The following is a 17,425-nucleotide window of genomic DNA, read 5'->3' as shown; positions in this document are numbered from 1 at the left end:
ACTTGCATGTGTGTGTTGAGTGGGCCAGGCAGTGGAATCCACCTTGAGTGACAGGAAGGTCTAAGACAGGCCCAGAACAGGTACAATTAAGATAGAGGGGGGCAGACCAGGCCAGGAGAATGAAAGCCAACACTTGTCAAGCACCTACTGAGTGCCAGACACAGCTCGCAAATTGTTATAGGAACCTTATTAAGTGGAGGCTGTTAGCGACCCCATTTCATGGGTGAGGAAACTGAGCTGAGGCCACAATCCCAGTAAACAACAGATTAATGGCTGGAACCAGGCCCGTCCTGCCCCACAGTCTGAGTGCTGAGTGCCCCTGTGGCCCTTCTCTCCTCAGACCTGTTTCTGGGGGCCCTGTGCAGGGGGAGGGACACTTTAGGGGAGAGAAGAGAGCCCCGGGTTGCAGGGTGGGCGCCAGAGCAGGTGACGTGGCAGAAGATGAATCTAGAAGGAATCTCTCAGGTGGGCTTGGGTGACAGAAAGGCTGAGGGAGGCAGGAGGGGGTCACCTGCTGGGACTCCTGGGTGTCCAGCTCAGTGGTGTCCTCAAGCCGGGGGGAACTAGAGGAGCAGCGAGGTTGAGGGCCACTGTGCATGTCCGGCGGGCAAGCAGACAGAGGGCTCCAGCCCTGCGCTCCATGGGCTTGGCCTCTGCAGGGGAGGGCAGGTGGGGGACAAGGCTGGAAGTGGGGTCCAGGGTGACAGCCAGATGGGGACTTGGGAGGCTGAGTGCTGAGCCCTTTGTTTCACCTCTAGGTGCAGCTGACTCCGTCAGAAGGACAGGCCAGGCCAGACAGTCAGAAAGCCCACACCACTGGTTAGGGCCTGGGCACCGGGAAACCTGGGTCCGCCTCCTACCAAGGGGGCAGGTGGCCAAGCTTCCCCCTCGGGCTCAGCAGCTCACTGGGCCATCATGGAACCTGCCATCAGCGCGGCCCTCCCATGGGCCAGGCGCACCTCACCCCTCCCGTGTGGGTGTCCTGGGGTGCCACAGCATATCACCCCAAACTGAGTGACTCTGCAAACAACAGAAATGCGACCCCTCATGATTCTGGGAGCCGGAAGTCTGACACCTAGCGTCTCTGTGTCTGTCTCTGTTCCTATAAGAACACAAGTCATTGGATTCAGGGCCCACTGCAAATTCAGAGTGGTGTCATCTCGAGATTCTTATCTAGTCACATCTGGAAAGCCTCTATTTCCAATACAGGTCATATTCTGAGTTTCCAAGTGGATACAAATTTAGGGGACATTATCCAACTCATTGCACTATCCTTTCCATAATGCCACGAAGGAGGCCTCCGAATCCCACACTGCAAACGAAGACACAGGCTCAGGAGGTGAAAAGACCGCTGGAGGTCACAGGGCAGGGACACGTGGCAGAGCAGTGTCTCTAACTCCAGAGCCCAACACTCTCCCCTCCACCCCACGGTGCCGTCTGTGTGAAAGATGTGATGTGAGCATGGGAGGCTGGGCCCTGTGGGGGAGGCAGTGGGTTTGGAGTCAGGTTGGACTGCCTTGTTTTAGGGTACCACTTTCCTTCTCTGGGCCTGTCTGCCCACTTACAACATGGGGCACGACAAAGAGCAGAAAGAGAGCTTCACACTCCATATAACCAACAGCGGACTCATATCGGAATATAGAAAAATATACAAATATACCAAGAGCCCCTCAAGGAAAAGACAGACAACCCAAGAGGAAGATGAGAGGGGAGAGAACTGGAAGGGAAGCTTTACAGAAGAAGACATCCAATGACAATAAACATACGAAAATACATTTAATGAAAATGAAGATTAAAACCACAATAAGATATCAAAATGAGAAAAGACGGAAAGTGCCAAGTGTCGGCGAGGACACAGAGCCTCACCCACTGCTGGAGGGGGGCCTGTGGCAAGCACTTTGGAGGTGTCTGGTAGCATCTGCCAGAGCTGAACACACGCATACCTCTTCATCCAACAGTTCTCCTCATGGGCTTCTATGGAATGGACTATATGAAACATTTGGAAGCGAAATGAAACGGACAGCTTGGAAACTGCTAGAATACCCATCAGAAGCAGAACTGACCACAGAATTCAGTGCCTCCAGCAGAGTCCTGGAAGGCGACGAGGATGAACAAACTAACTATAGGCAGCAGCAGGGATGCAGCTCACACACAGAATGTGACCATGAAAGACTGACAACTGGAAATAAATGCTACTTACAGAAAACCCATGATCTAATCTGAGGTGTTGCAAGTGAAGGTGGCGGTTTCCCCTGAGTGCTGGTGACTGGAAAGGGACACGAGTGGGGCCCCGGGGTGTTGGTCACATGTTGCGTCACTATGTGAAGATTCGCCCACCACTCACCTATGACAACACTATGAATGTACTTTTTTGTAAGTATGTTACACCTCAATCAAAACTGTAAAATAGGCCTCAAAAACAGACGCTGTCTGAGGTCCTGCCAGTAACGCCCTCAGGGACAATGGGCTCAGGAAGGGGCAGCCGGGGGAACGCTGCCAAGGGCTGGAGCCCCGGGAAGACACGGAGAGGGAGGAAGCAGGACGTCCTGGGGGTCTCCACAAGGAGAGCAGAGGCAACACCCCCCCCATCCCCAGGGAAACTGAGGCCCTGAGAACACGCAAGGGAGGAACAGAAATGGCCTCACTCACGCAGCAGATGGCCTTTCCTGTCGAGAAGTCCCCAGCACACAGCATCTCCTCATGCACAGAGTAGTTCCTGCCTTGGCCAACTCTTTGTTCATATAACATATTGCAGAACTTGTTCTCAACGAGGCCCACCTTCCCCTCCTGGAGACGGAAGGGCTCGAGCAGAGGCCCTGCGAGGACGAGGAGGAGTTGAGTGAACGGTGCTGCAGCTCAGCTCTGGGCTGCTCCGCGCTCCCCGCTCCTCCTCCCTGCTCGCCGCTGCGCCCCGAGCCCAGGGTTGTCTCGGCACAGCTGGGTCTGCAGCGCTGTTCCAGTTCTACCTCTGCCTAAGAAGCCCCCTCCTGTTTCCTGAACTCCTCCAAACTCAACCTATTCCCTCTACCTCCCTCATGGCAACAGACCACACCTCTTCTATTCCGCAAATCCCAACACATACCCTACCCGGGCGATCAGCAACCACTCACCAGCCTTCCTACCCTTTCTCAAACCATCCCATCCATTCTCCACTTGTCTATCACTAACCTTTCCTTCTACCCACCAATCCTCCCTCCATCTACCTAGCTCTCCTTTTGTCCTGTTCACCCACTCACCCTTCCATCCATTTGCCCATCCACCCATCTTTTGACCCATCTCTCCATTCTCCCCTCCACCTACTGATGTGTCCACTCACTCCATCTGTCTGCCCACCATCCTCTCACCTACGCACCCCCCATCTTCCCTTCCCCTCACTCATCCTCCCCCCTCCCCCTCCCCAATCCATCCTCCCATCTGCTCACTCCCTTATTCATCTGTCCTCGTGTTTAGTGTCTTTTAGACACTAGTGATACAGAGGAACATACTCAGTTGGGGGAGACGGGGAAGTGAAGTGAATAGTAGAATGATTTTAGATCTAATAAGTGGTGTAAAGGCAACAGGGAGCTGTGGTGTTAGGGGTTGTCTATTTTAGCTCATGTGATCCAGTAAAACTCCTCAGAGGAGGAGCCGAGTTGTTCATGTAAAGGAATGAGTCCTGCCAAGATGAGCAAGTCGTGCCCAGGAGAGCAGGGAGAGCAAGCGGGGCCGGGAGCCCAGCCTCGGCGACGGCCCGATCAGGGAGTGGCTGTGGCACATTCACAGAAGGAAGGAGGCCTGCGGCTGGGCAGGCTCCAGCAAGGGACGCAGCAGGAGATAAGCACAGAGGGATGGAGGCTGTTATGCAGAGCCGAGGTAGGGCGTCTAGACCTTTTTCGAAGCATAAGTGAGGAGGCACTGAGGGTAGTGAGCAGGGGACTGGCACGACCCCTGCTCTGAAGCAAACATTCAGCTGGTGGGGACTAAAGCAGAGCACACAGGGTGGAGCTGGAGACCGGTCTGGAGGTGCAGGCAAGAATGACGGTCTCTGGGACCCAGGGGCAGCAGCAGAGCACCTGCCAGGGCCAGGCCCTGGGCACAGGCTGGGACATTAAACCAGCAAGACAGGGTCCCTGCCCTCAAGGGGAAGCAGTCTCTGTGTGTGTATTTGTGGATGTGAGCATGGTGTGCTGTGTTGGTGTGAGTATTTGTGTGTGTGTGTGTGTGTGTGTGTGTGTGTGCATGTATGGTGTGGGAATACTGGGGACCTGGTTGTCCTATGACAGGGAGAGTTACTGACACACTAACAGGTGCATCCTACCCAGTGAAGATACGGTCCATCCAAAATGCCTGCAGCACCTCTGCTGAGAAACACTGTACCAAATAATTACAAATATATGTGCTTTTTCCACTTAATTTTGCACTGTACGCATTTCCCCAAACCATGAACATTCCTTTCTTTAATAAAGACTCTTGCTTATAAATCTTTGCCTACACTTCTCCTTTTTCAACCCTAAAAAACACAAACTTTTTCCTGCATTATTCAGTTCACCGAATAAGCCTACAAAGTAGATAGTTGACCTGTGTTGGAAGGACAGCACAGCGAGCTTCAGAGAGGCCAAACACTCTCAGGTCATAATTATTCTAAGTTGATCCTGCAGGCTCAGAGGTCAGAGGTCAGAGTTCATAAATGTGTTTTCTCTCCAGTTTTCCTAAGTGCCTCCTATGGCAATGGGAAATAGGAGTGTTTGTCAGTGGCTTGGAATGGTCCAGGCCCCAGCCATGACTTCTGAGTTGAATCAAGTCATCTGACATCCATGGTTGATTAAAATCTTGGAGTCAAGCCTTAGAAAGACTCCAAGAACCCAATTCTTGAGTCCAAAACTCAGATTCCCAGACTTGCGGAGATCTGGACTCAGAGAGCACTGAAGCTTTAGGATCACACACTTTCAGAACTAGAACTAGACTAGTCCGGTCCTCTGGAAATGAGGCACGGCAAGCCAAGGTCCAGCGGCCACTTTGCCTGGGGACCCCTCTGTCCTTCTCCCCTCCCTGCCCCTCCTCCCCACCCTCATCTGCCCCCTGGCCTCTCCCATGCCCCCTTACTTTCCTCACTGAGCATGCCCCAGCCCGTTATCCAGCAGGACGAGTTACTGGGCAGCTGCATGCCAGGAGCTGGGAGGCAGGAGGGGATGATGTGGGAGGTGAAGTTCACAGGAAAGAGCAGCTGCAACATGGCTATGTCATTCCCAAAAGGGTGAAATTTATCCAAGTCTGGGTACACGATAATCTGGCTCACAGGTAACTTCTGGGTGTGCCTGGTGTGCTGGTACAGCTGGGTGTTTCCTAACAAAACCCGGTAGTTCTCCAGGACGTGAGATTTTCTGCAGGAGGAAGGGTGCGTGGTCACCATCATGTCTGAATGTGAGCCAGCTCTCTTTCCCTGCATCCTCATCTAACTGCCCACCCCTCTACCCACCAGGATGCCAGGCGGCTTTTGTCTCCCCATTTCTAATGGTCAGGAGCCCTTCTTTCTTGAGGCTAATTGATACTCTACTTACAACGTCAGCATATGGCTTCTCCATCACACCCATGAATTGTCAATGAAGTTAGATGACTGCCTAACACCATACACAGAAATAAACTCAAAATAGCTTAAAGACTTAAACAGAAGACCAGAATCTATAAACCTCTTAGAAGAAACCATAGGCAACACATTATCTCACATACATCTCAGCAATGTGCTCCTAGGGCAGTCTACCCCAGCACCAGAAAGAAAAGCACAAGCAAACACACACATGGGACCTAGCTGAGCTCACAAGCTTCCGCACCGCAAAGGGAACCATAAGCAAAACAAAAAGACAACCTACTGAATGGGAGAAAATATTTGCAAACGATTCGACTGACAAAGGCTTAATTTCTAGGCTACATAATCACCGCATACAACTTAATAACCAAAACACAAACACCCCAATCCAAACACGGGCAGAAGACCTGAACACGCATTTCTCCAGTGAAGACAAACAAATGGCCAACAGGCACACGAAAACAATGCTCAATATCTCTCCTTATCAGAGAAATGCAAATCAAAACTAGGAGGTATCACCTCACACACACAGTCAGAAAGTTCATCATTCAACAAAAGTTCACAAAGAAGAAATGCTGGAGAGGCTGTGGAGAGAAGGGGGCCCTCCTACACTGTTGATGGCAATGCAGTTTGGCGTAGCCGCTGTGAAAAACAGTTTGGAGATTCTTCCAAAGACTAATTAAACCTAAACTAGCAGGGCTTATTTATATGCATGTATCGTATGTACTGAAAATTAATGTGTCATCTACAAGTGTACTACAGGTAAGGATGGCCATATGGCTGTGGCGATGTGATTAAGATGGTGAGCTGTTAAGATCTTCTCCGTCTTGTGGATATTCTGTGTGCCTTTTGTATGCAATGCTGAGTGAGGGGGAGTGAAGACCTCCCACTCTGCCTGTGCAGTTGGTTCCTCTTGGTTCTGTCATTCTTTCCCTCACGTTTTTCAGCTGCTGCCCATGGGAGACCCTGGGAATTTGGAGGAAGTGGAGGGAGCAACCAGCATTAGGGGGCAGGGGACCTGGATTGGGCAGGACCAGAAAGCATAAGGTTGGAAAAGTTTGCAGAGAGGACCCAGGGTTGGATGGCAGTGGTGGGGGATCAGGTAGTGGGGAGCATTCTAAAAGTGACATCGCCCGGAATGTCCACTGTGAGGACCAGGGGCAGAGGCAAGTGATTGGTCGAGAGAGGGTATAAAGCAACAGGCATTGCCAAGGCAGCGTTCAAACAGGAGAAGGCTTGGAGGGAGGCGTCTTGTCCCTTCCAACTGCTCCTGAGAGTCCGCTTGACCTGCCGTTTGTTTTCCTGACCTGCTCCCTTGACTGAACCCTCCTTCCTCCCCTCAAGAGCTTGATTGACCCTCATCCTTTCTGTGACTCCCTTCCCCTCCCAAGTCCCCAACCCCTCTTCCTGTCACACTCCCTCCCCAACCCCTCCCCTCCCCTCCCCTCCCCATCCCTCCCTTCCCCTCCCCTCTCACCCCCCACCTCCTGCCTGGGTACCTCAGGGCCCTGAGAGGACCAGAACATGGAGGTGATGAAGCTGCTGTTCTGGCCCCACATGCTGGAGTATTTTGGATATGAAAACACATCTGTGAGTAAACATCAGACATTGGGTTTCCTCCTTTTTCCTGGGCTCCTTCACACTGTGGTTAAATCACTGCTTTCTCATGGGGTCCTTGGTGGAAACTCATCGTTGGTGCAGACCAAGGCCCTCAGGGCAGGTTTCTTGACCAGCCTGGAGCGGCCCTGGCCACCGGTGTCCTCATCAAGATCTGCGTCCTGTCACGACCTCTTGAACCAAACACAGCAGAGTTGACAGGATGAAACCTGAAATGGTTATTTTATTGCGTCAAAGAAGGAAATGTGAATGTACTAAAAGCCTTTGAATTGTATACCTAAAATGGGGGAATGTGTGAATTATATCTCAGTAAAGCTGTTTTTTAAAAAGTAAGAAACTCTTACTCACTAGAAGTCATAGATGCTCCCAGAAAGCTTGTCAGGATCCTGCTTCAAGCTGTGCATGTTGGGGCCCAGTCCCCGTGCGGTGCGCTGTCCTGTGTGTGCGCCCTTCCTGGTGGTGACATCTGGGAGCAGTGGTGTCTCAGCATTGGGTTGGTGCTGGTCTGTTAAACAGTGAAGTGTCATCTGTGCTTTCTGGTTTAACTTCTAGCAACTTTTTTTTTCTTTGAAGTGTATTCTTTTCAGAAATTTTAATTAACAAAAATATTCAATAGCCCTATAATTTAAAAAATATTTTTATTGAAGTATAGTCAGTTTACAATGTTGTGTCAACAGTTTACAACATTTTGTGTACAACAGAATGCTTCAGTCATATAGGAACATACATATATTTATTTTCATATTCTTTTTTTTACCAAACTACTACAAGATACTGAATATAGTTCCCTGTGTTGTACAGTATAAACTAGTTGTTAATATACTTTAGATTATTATCTGCGAATTTCAAACTCCTAATTTTTCCCTTCCCACCCTTTTTCCCCCTTTGGTAACCATAAGTTTGTTTTCTATGTCTATGAATCTGTTTTTGTTTTGTAAATAAGTTTGTTTGTGTTTTTTTTTATATTCCACATGTAAGTGGTATAGTATTTTTCTTTTACTTTCTGACTACTTGACTTAGAATGACAATCTCCAGGTCCATCCATGTTGCTGCCAATGGCATCATTTTATTATTTTTTGTGGCTGAGTATTCCATTACATGAATATACCACAGCTTCTTTATCCCATCATCTGTCGATGAACATTTAGGTTGTTTCCATGTCTTGGCTATTGTAAATAGTGCTGCTGTGAACATTGGGGTGCATATATGTTTTTGAATTAAGGCTCCCTCTGGATATATGCCCAGGAGTGGGATTGTTGGGTCATATGGTAAGTCTGTTTTAGTCTTTTGAGGAATCTCCATACTGTTTTCCACAGTGGCTGCACCAAACTGCATTCCCACCAGCAGTGTAGGAGGGTCCCTTTTCTCCACAGCCTCTCCAGCATTTCTCGTTTTGAGTGATGGACATCCTGACTGTTGTGAGGTGATACCTCATTGTAGTTTTGATTTGCATTTCTCTGATAATTAATGATATTGAGCATTTTATCATGTGTGTATTGGCCATTTGTATGTCTTCACTGGAGAATTGCTTGTTTAGGTCTTCTGTCCAATTTTGGGTTGGGTTTTTTTTTTTTCTTAAGTTGTATGAGCTGTTTATATAGTCTTGGAATTAAGCTCTTGTCAGTCTCATCTTTTGCAAATATTTTATCCCATTTTGTAGGTTGTCTTTTTGTTTTGCTTATGGTTTCCTTTAGTTAGGTCCCATTTGTTTATTTTTGCTTTTATTTCTGTTAGACTTCTAGCAACTTCTGAGTCATCCCTTCCCTTCTCATCTTGGAGGCTGCCCCCAGGGACTCTGTGTCCAACTAGGCAGATGGGAGCCCTGAGAGCCCAGCCAATGTGAAAATGAGTGGCTGCAGCCTGCTGGGATGTTTATAATGGGAAAATGCCTAGGAGCGACATGACCAGGAGGTGGACAAGTTGTCGTCCTTTCTTTACTGAAGTGTCCATGTGCAGAGTGAGTCCCCAAAGCAGAAAGGGTCCTACGTGTCCTTAGAATTGTCCAAATATAAAGAAAATTCAGGTACATACTGTGAAATTCTCACTCTCTCAGGAAAAAGCACCTCCACACCCCCAAAAAGAAAGACTGAGAACACCCCATGGACTTAAGTGGGTTTGTTCTGATGGGTGTGCACCAGATTCTTAGGGATCTGGAAAAATCGAGTGTCAGGAACACTTTGCACTGAGGCAGAATCATGCCACATGAACACTCCACCCAAAGAAGAGTCTGTTCTGTGTCTTCTGAGCCCGCGAAGGAGGGTGTTTCTAGGTCATCTTTGTTGGGATTTTTTCCCTCAAAGGGAATGAGGCTGAGTTCTCACAGGTTAGTCAAGCCCTCTTTCCCACCACAGCTTTGAGCATTTAGATAAACTAACTTGTCCTCTTCCTCCGTTGCTCATGGCCGCTAACAGGACCTGAGTCCACTGGCCCTGGTGGGTAGAATCTGGTGGGTAGAATCTGGGTAAGAGGCAGCTACTGACGCCAACGCTCAGTGCCGCGTGTGACAAGCATGCCTGCGACGGAGGGGGTTTTACGAGTTAGTGACTAGATGCTGTTTGTCTCTTTGTGCCTTTGATCTGCATGTCTGTCCTTTGTGCTGAGACCCACTGCTCTCAGACAGCGGCTACTGAAAGACTGCATGTTTCGCACTAGCACACACTTTACTGACCTCAACTGTGAGAGCAGCTGACAATGACGTTACCGACTTCAGAGGCTGCTTTCTAGAGAGGTTTTATTTGCACAAAACGGAAGCTTGGTGTCTAGAGTCATACAAATTACATTGTGCATTTATCTCCTCCTACAATACTTAGAAATCAAGTTTTTGCAAAACTATGTGTTTGCCTTTTGTTTTGGTGACCATACATTCCAGAAATACAAATTAATTTTCATGGTGGCTGTTAATGGACGTAGGTGCAGTACTGTGAAATATGCATGTCAGTTATTTGTACTGATTATTTTGAATTCTGTTTTTATGCAACTTCATTCTTACAGTTTTAATCACATTATACAAGATTATCAATTATACAAATCCTTATTTATTTCAGAAGTCTGACATTACGTGCTCTGGTTCAGAATCAAAGTGAACATTGAAAGAAAACCTTCACAGTTTTTAGAAAATTGAGCTAAAATAAATCATTAATTTTTGCTGGAATAGTAATTTTGCCATTATTATGAGAGCAAGTCTGCTTTCTCACTCATGTCCAATCTATAAACATACAAATACGTCTCTGTATATCTCTCTGTATTTTAACACGTATTTTCATTGCTATTTTTCTATACACTTTGGGTGTATTTTTGGCGATACTTCATAGGGATTTATCCAGGTACTTCATGAACATATAATAGAAATGTAGGCTTCCCATGCCCTGTAGGTTTGTGTGTGCTGATTTTCAATTTCAAGTTGGCTTCTACATTCATAAGTTGAGTTCTGTTAACTATTTTTAAAATATTTGCAATGTATGTCAGCAAAGTCAAATCTCTAACATTTTGTAGATCAGGCTTTTCTCTACAGCTTTAGTGTGGTGTATTTACATGTAATATCAGCACCAGTGAATACAGTTTATTGATACTTGACACGTGTACACAGCAATGAAACTACCACCAAACAAAGGCAGCAAACACACCTACACTCCCAAGAGCGTCCTCCTGCTCCTTTTGAACTCGTGTCCCTTCTGTCCTCTCTGAGGAGCTACTTGAGGGTGTGGTTGAGGGTTTCTCAAGATGGTTCTCTGTGACAGATAGACTATGAATGTCTTTGAGGTTCCTCATTATCTCCAATATTATTTCAGGTCATCCACGCTCTGTCTGCCCTTTTCCATTCTGGGCCTGATGTTTATGGAATTCTGTGGAAGGTTATTATTGTTGTTGCTGCCTTCTGGGGAGTTTTTGATTTTCTCGTTTTCATCTGGAGGACCATCCTCGCTGTGAGTATTACTAAAGTACCTGACAGTGTCCTTTTAATCACACCTAACAGGAAGTTTTATAGTCACTGGACATTTTATTTGCCTGCCTGGGCCAGAATCCAGGAGTCCAACCCTCTTCTCTGTTTCCTTGTAGATTACTAACTTGAACAGAAATTAGTATTGAAGTGGGAATTTGTTGCAAAATGCTATCTTTATAGTAAGAACTCAGTGAGCAAGACAACAATATAAGAAGTAGTAATGAGAAAATGACAATTTATAAACCCTTTTCTTCAGTAATGAAACAAAAATATTAAGTATTTGGTGAGCCCATCTCTCCCCACCTGCCCCTGCCTGTGTGTTGGGTGACAAGGGACAGGGAGGCTCAGTGTTCCCTGAGTGACGTGTGAAGTTAAGGGAACATTGCGATTTTGTTTGCCCCCCATGGATGCATTCTTCCATAACCACACTATTGCCACTGAATTTTCGACACTGTGATGATACTCCAATATCTTGGCAAGGTTAGGGGCTGGCCTCAGTCTCTGATCATCACTTAAAGTTTTGAATGAAGAAATATGTTTTAAGGGTCAGGAAAATGTGTCTTTACATGGTATTACAGTGGAGTCCTGCCTGGATCTTACTGAGCTGTAATTCCTCAGATGATGAGTCGTGTCTGAGTCAGGAAGCACTTCCTGCTTCTTGACAATGGTCGCTGTCTGTCCTGCTGCTGCTTTTGCTTTTACTACTGCCGTTGCTCACTTTCATTCTCGTCTCATGTCTCATTTGATGTCCATTTGTTTTTAGTGTTCTTGACAAATCTTATGATCTTGTATGTTACAATTGCTTATCGATTCGACAGTCAACTCTGTATACGGTTTCAGAAAAGCTTTCATTGAATGAAGTGGTGTATCTTAGTATAAAGACTTTGCCTTTATTTTTCTTGTAGTTTCTCCTCTCTCTCTCTTGAAGGATATACAGCAGTCCAGGTTCTGGACTTCAGTGTGGATATTTGGTTTGACCAAAAAAAAAAAATCAGATAAATGATGCGTTGGTGTATTTACAACAACATATTATGAAAATAAAATAGTTCAGTGTTATCAAACATAAATATGCATTATGAAAATTAGATTGGTGTGTAATAGAATTTTAACAGATCTTTTGTTCTAGAATAAGATATTTACCATTGTGCTCTCTATCAGAAATGGTGAGTGAAAGATCCTGCCTTAAGTAGGAAATGCTGATTTTTCCTGATTTTTAATCATATGAATTGTTAATGCTGAACAAAAATGATAATTGTAAATTCAATGGATTACTGTTTTGCTAGTTTACTAGAAACTATGTATTTACTAATTATATAGTTTGACATCAAATTTAATGTTTCTTCCTCTCCTAGGTAAAGCCTCCAGTGTATCAAGGTAAGATACTAGGGTCTACTTTTCTTTGTAATGTTTTCTCAGTATCAGGATTTGATGTGGGTTTTAATTCAACTAAGAGTAAACACAATGACTTCTAATGTCAGACTTCTTAACTCTTGAAAATTTTACTCCTGGGATGGTGTCTAAATGACACCATAGAGGAAGTTGGCATCTATTGAGATAAGAGACCAGGAGAGTCTGAGGAGTAGGGAGACTAGGATGAGTTTAATTTTGCATAGAAACCTTTAGGAAGCAGGTGAAGAGAAGAGCCTAATGTTTGGAGTGAGTACCTGACCTGACCTGGTCCTTGGTGAAAAGGAAAGACACTGAAACACTGCTTCAGCCTGTCAGGACTCTTCAGACTGAGGGAAGGATGCAGATGCAGCCAGGCATGTGTGTCACAGCCAAGGGGAGACCACACTAAAGCTAAGAAGTTAATTACACGCATAGTGCCAGCCAGATACGTTTCTGCTGCTAATTGGGATAATTCGATTCTACTGGGTTTTCCTACCAATATGAGAACTTGATTTGTCTCCTTTTAGTTACTTTAAAGCAGATAACTGAGAAGATCAAGACTGTTGAGAAAGAAAACAGAAAACTTGAGGAAAATCTATCAGCTTGGGAGCCGAAGGTATTATTGTCCTTTTGATATTTTTTGTGATTTCACCTTCAGTTCCTTCCCCCTCTGGTAGTTCAGTTCTTTGGCTCTCTTTTCTTTCATCCTGCTGTCCACATGGATATGTTCTATAAGGGGTCTAGATTCACAGCAAGTGTCCTAGATAAAAAAAACAAGTTTCTTCTGTAGAGCACAGGGAACTCTACTTGATATCTTGTAGTAACCTATGATGAAAAAGAATGTGAAGACAAATAGAGGTATATACATGTGTGAGTGAAACATGATGCTGTACACCAGAAACTGGCATATCATAACTGACTATACTTCCTAAAGAAATAAACAAAGCAAGTGTCATATATGTACAGCACCACTTTCTGTATTAGTGGAAGGGGTCACACACAAGATAGGTTCGGCTAGCAGTGTAATTAGTATTTGTAATTCTGTTTCCTTTATTACATATTTGCATAGACCAATGATACAAAGAAATGCTTAGGGAAGACCATTAGGCAAAAGAAGATGCTCTCTGAGGAAACACTGAAGTTTAAAGTATGAGCCTCTTCTTTTCCTGGGTTATATTCTGAAAGCAGAAATGAAAATAATGAGTAACTGTTACTGATGCAGTATGCTCTGTTGAAGGAGTACATACAAACCATGGAGAGGGTTAATGACTGTTTGAATGGCTTCATTCAAAGTGTTCCAGCTAGGCTGCAGGCAGCAAGGGACCAGAAGGCCAAGCGTCCGCACTCGGTAAGAGCTTGGCTGCTACGCTGACTGTAACTGGGCTTCTGAGGCTTTTTGTGCACTGGGCAAGCTGAGCACTGCAGCTCCTCCTGCTTTTGGCCACAGCAGAGTGTGGGAGCCCGGGAGCGGAAACTGCCTGTGAACAACGACCCAGAATTTCATGGACTAGATAAACTTCCGTGACTTTTTAACTTCAGAGACTAGGAAATAGGTCTTATTTCTACAACCTAGGGAGTTTTCTCGCCACTCACACTGCCCTCCAAGATACATAGAAAATGCCAGGAAACACCTGAGAGGTGAAGGAAGTTATCTAGCCGAGGTGCACAGCCCTTTGCCCTGTTTATGTTAAAAAGAGAATTTTCCATGTGAATTTGGGAAAACTTTATATTCCACTGGGAACACTCATTTGTGAGCTCTTTGACATAAGCAGTTTCCCACCCTTGCTTCCCCTTGTCAACAAGTCATGTCTTCCATTGTCCAGTGAGGAGGAAGTCTGTGGAGGCTAAGGAGTATCTGTGCCTGGAGGTCTTTGTTCTGCATGTCTTCGTGGGCTTGACATTTGTCCTGGGCCCAGCCTGGATCAGCTGCCATCACAGGAAACTTAGGGGTGGCTGTGGGTCCTGGCTGAGAAGGGACAGGATTCCAAATGGATTGAAGAAAAGCAGCTGCCCATCAGAACAAACCCAAGACTTGCTGGAAGAGATTGACAGGCTGACAATGGAAGAGGACCAGCTGAAAAAGGAAATGCAAGACACAAAGGGTCAGAACGAGCTGCTAGGACTCCCAGTGCTAGAACTTGAAGAGACCTTGTCTGCTGTAAACTCTCAAATGGAGCAGACACTGTCTTTGACCCCACACTGAGATTCATGCGAAGTCCCAGATGCTTTCAAGCATGTGTAAGGGGATGTATGACACTTGCTTTCTTTCCTTTTCAAAATGTGTATGTTCAGAATCATTTCACTGCCTTCCAGAGAGACTGCTCACCAAAGTCTTGGGACATGTACCAGAGCTAATATATTTATTTTCTATGGTTTGTTATGCACTTAGCAAAATAATTTGTTTTTGAAAAAAAAAGTTACACTTTTTAAGCATATCACCCTGAGTTTTCATTGAAATCTTAGTACATGCTTTGTTTCTGTCCTGTGTGAAGATACTGGAAAAAGGAACATCTCCAGAGACCTTGAAAGATGCTATTTCAATGAACACTTCAGGAATTTCAGAGGGAAATGCCTCCATTAGCGGCAGGATTTCCACTGTACACATTAGCTTTCATAAGGAACAACAATTTCACGTCTTAGAAGATTAAATGTTGATGTCTTTTCGGATTATTTTTCTTGGGAATTTAGTCATCAGTGGGAAAGTTGTTTTAGGTTGAAATTGCTCTTAATAAAGCTCATGTCCATGAAGTCACAGTGAAATCTGAAGAAGTGTGTGTGCAGTAGGATGTCCAGCTCAGCAGCAAGAAGAGGGTAAGAAACATTCCTCACCCCAGAGATGCTTACATCAGAGAGCTGAACGTCACTGTGTCGGTGTCTGTGCTGTAACGCACGTAAAGCAGATGACCCGTCTTAGCCGTTTCCAAGTGTATGATCCTCTCGTGTTACGTACATTCACGTTACTTGGCATCAGTACTTCCTGAACGTCTTTTTCTCACATCTGTCTTGCAGCCAGGCATTTTGAAGACCAGATCTGAGGGTTCTATGCAGAGAGCCATGACGACTGAGGAATGCAACCTGGAAGGTATGTAGCTTGTTGGGAAGAAAACCTCATATGCAGGCTTCCTAGGAGATGTTGTGGCTTCAGTTCTAGACCCCTAGAATAAAATAAGTATCATAGTAAAGAGAGTGAAATGATTTTTTTTTTGGCTTTCCAGTGCATGTAACAGTTATGTTTACACTACACTGTAGTCTATTAAGTGAGCAGTACCACTGTGTCTAAAAACCCCCATGGTCATAACTTGATGAAAATATACTTGCTTACTAAAAACTACTATCCACCATCGGAGCCTTCAGTGAGGTGTTGTCTTTTCGTTGGTGGATGGTCTGGAACTGATGTTGGTGGCTGCTGACCGATCATTGTGGCGGTTGCTGAAGATTGGTGTGGCTTTTGAAACTTCTTAACATAAGACCACAGTGAAATTTGTCACAGGGTAACTCTCCCTTTCAGGAACAAGTCCTCTGTAGCAGACAGTGCTGTTTGATACATTTTACACACAGGAGAACTTCTTTCCAAATTGGAGTCAGCCCTCTCAAACCCTGCAGTAGTTTCTCAGCTATAAGTTCATGCGCCCTTCTTCACAGCTTCTTCACCAGTAGATTCCATCTCAAGAAAACAATTTCTTTGCTCGTCCATAAGTAGCAACTCCTCATTTGTGCACATTTTATCATGAGGTTGCAGCCATTCAGTCATGTCTTCAGGCTCCACTTGTAACTCTAGTTTTCTTGCTGTTTTCAGCACATCTGCAGTTCCTTCCTGCACTGAAGTCTTGAGCCCATCAAAGTCATGCATCAGGATTGGAATCAGTTCTTACCAAACCTTGGTTCAATGTTGATATTTTCACTTCCCATGAATCATGAATGTTCTTAATGGGCTCTAAAATGGTGAATACTTTCCAGAAAGTTTTCATTTAATTGCCCAGACCCATCAGTGGTATCAGTATCTGTGGCAGCTAAAGCCCCCCAAAATGTATTTCTTAAATAATGAGACTTAAAAGTCATAACTACTTCTGAGCCACGGGCTGCAGAATGGACATCGTGTTAAGGATGGAAACAGCATTCATCTCATGCATCTCCATCAGAGCTCCTGGGTGACTGGTGCATTGTCCATGAGCAGTAATATTTTGAAATAAATGTTTTTTTGGTTTACTTTTTTTTCCCCTGAGCAGTAGCTCTCAACGGTGGACTTAAATACTCATGTTGTAAATATATGTGCTGTCATCCAGGCTTTGTTCCATTTATAGAGCACAGAGTAGATTTCCCATGATTCTCAAAGGACAGAGGATTTTCAGAATGTTAAATCAGCATTGGCTTCGTTAGCCCCTCACAGGAAGTCAGCCTGTCCATTGAAGCCTTGATGCTGGGCGCTGACTTCTCTCCAGCTGTGACAGCGCTGGGTGGCCTCCCCTTGCAGGTCTCTGCATTGAAAACCTGTTGTTTAGTGCAGACACCTTCATTAGCTGTCTCAGCTTCATCTCCTAAGCAGCTTCTGGGTCAGCTCTTCTGCCTTACCTTGCACAGGTATGCAGTGGAGATGGAATCTTGCCTTAAACTTCATGGGCCAACCCCTGCTGGCTTCACACTTTTCTTCTGAAGCCTCTTCACGTCTCTCAGGGTTTACAGAATTGCTGAGAATTAGGGGCTTCCACTGGGTTAGGCTTTGCCTTAAAGGAATGTCATGCCTGTTTTAATTAAAATGATAAAGAATGAAATATTTCAGGAACTACCAAAATGTGACACAGAGATAAGAAATGAGCAAATGCTGTCAGAAAAAATGTCACCAATAGAATTGCTGGACTCAGGGTTGTTACAAATCTTCAATTATTTAAAAATATACATTACCGGGGAGGGCAATAAAA

The 17,425-nt window shown here is 45.5% G+C and overlaps 2 protein-coding genes and 1 long non-coding RNA gene across 7 annotated transcripts in view; 2 read left to right on the top strand and 1 right to left on the bottom strand.

Moving 5' to 3' along the window:
* The window catches only part of LOC140694577 (uncharacterized), a 365,332-nt gene that overhangs the window by 115,701 nt on the left and 232,206 nt on the right, over positions 1-17,425 (top strand). The gene's annotated exons all lie outside the window — the stretch shown is intronic.
* LOC140694578 (transport and Golgi organization protein 1 homolog) lies at positions 7,021-15,695 on the top strand. Its single transcript, XM_072957739.1, has 6 exons — positions 7,021-7,153; positions 10,969-11,103; positions 12,473-12,494; positions 13,037-13,125; positions 13,747-13,857; positions 15,519-15,695. Exons 1-6 carry the CDS (start codon positions 7,088-7,090, stop codon positions 15,597-15,599), a joined length of 504 nt encoding a protein of 167 aa, XP_072813840.1. The 5' UTR covers positions 7,021-7,087; the 3' UTR covers positions 15,600-15,695.
* LOC140694582 (uncharacterized) overlaps positions 13,536-17,425 on the bottom strand; it is a 24,050-nt gene continuing 20,160 nt past the window's right edge. For all 4 annotated transcript variants that reach the window (XR_012070174.1, XR_012070172.1, XR_012070175.1 and 1 more), the window contains 2 exons: positions 15,354-17,248; positions 13,536-14,583 (listed from right to left, as the gene is read on the bottom strand). This is a non-coding gene — a long non-coding RNA (uncharacterized lncRNA). The remainder of the gene's footprint in view (positions 14,584-15,353; positions 17,249-17,425) is intronic.

The sequence above is a fragment of the Vicugna pacos genome, unplaced genomic scaffold, assembly GCF_048564905.1.
Source record: "Vicugna pacos unplaced genomic scaffold, VicPac4 scaffold_40, whole genome shotgun sequence".
Lineage (NCBI taxonomy): Eukaryota > Metazoa > Chordata > Mammalia > Artiodactyla > Camelidae > Vicugna > Vicugna pacos.
Note: the sequence above shows the minus strand (reverse complement) of the source record. Positions and strands in the feature narration are given on the sequence as shown.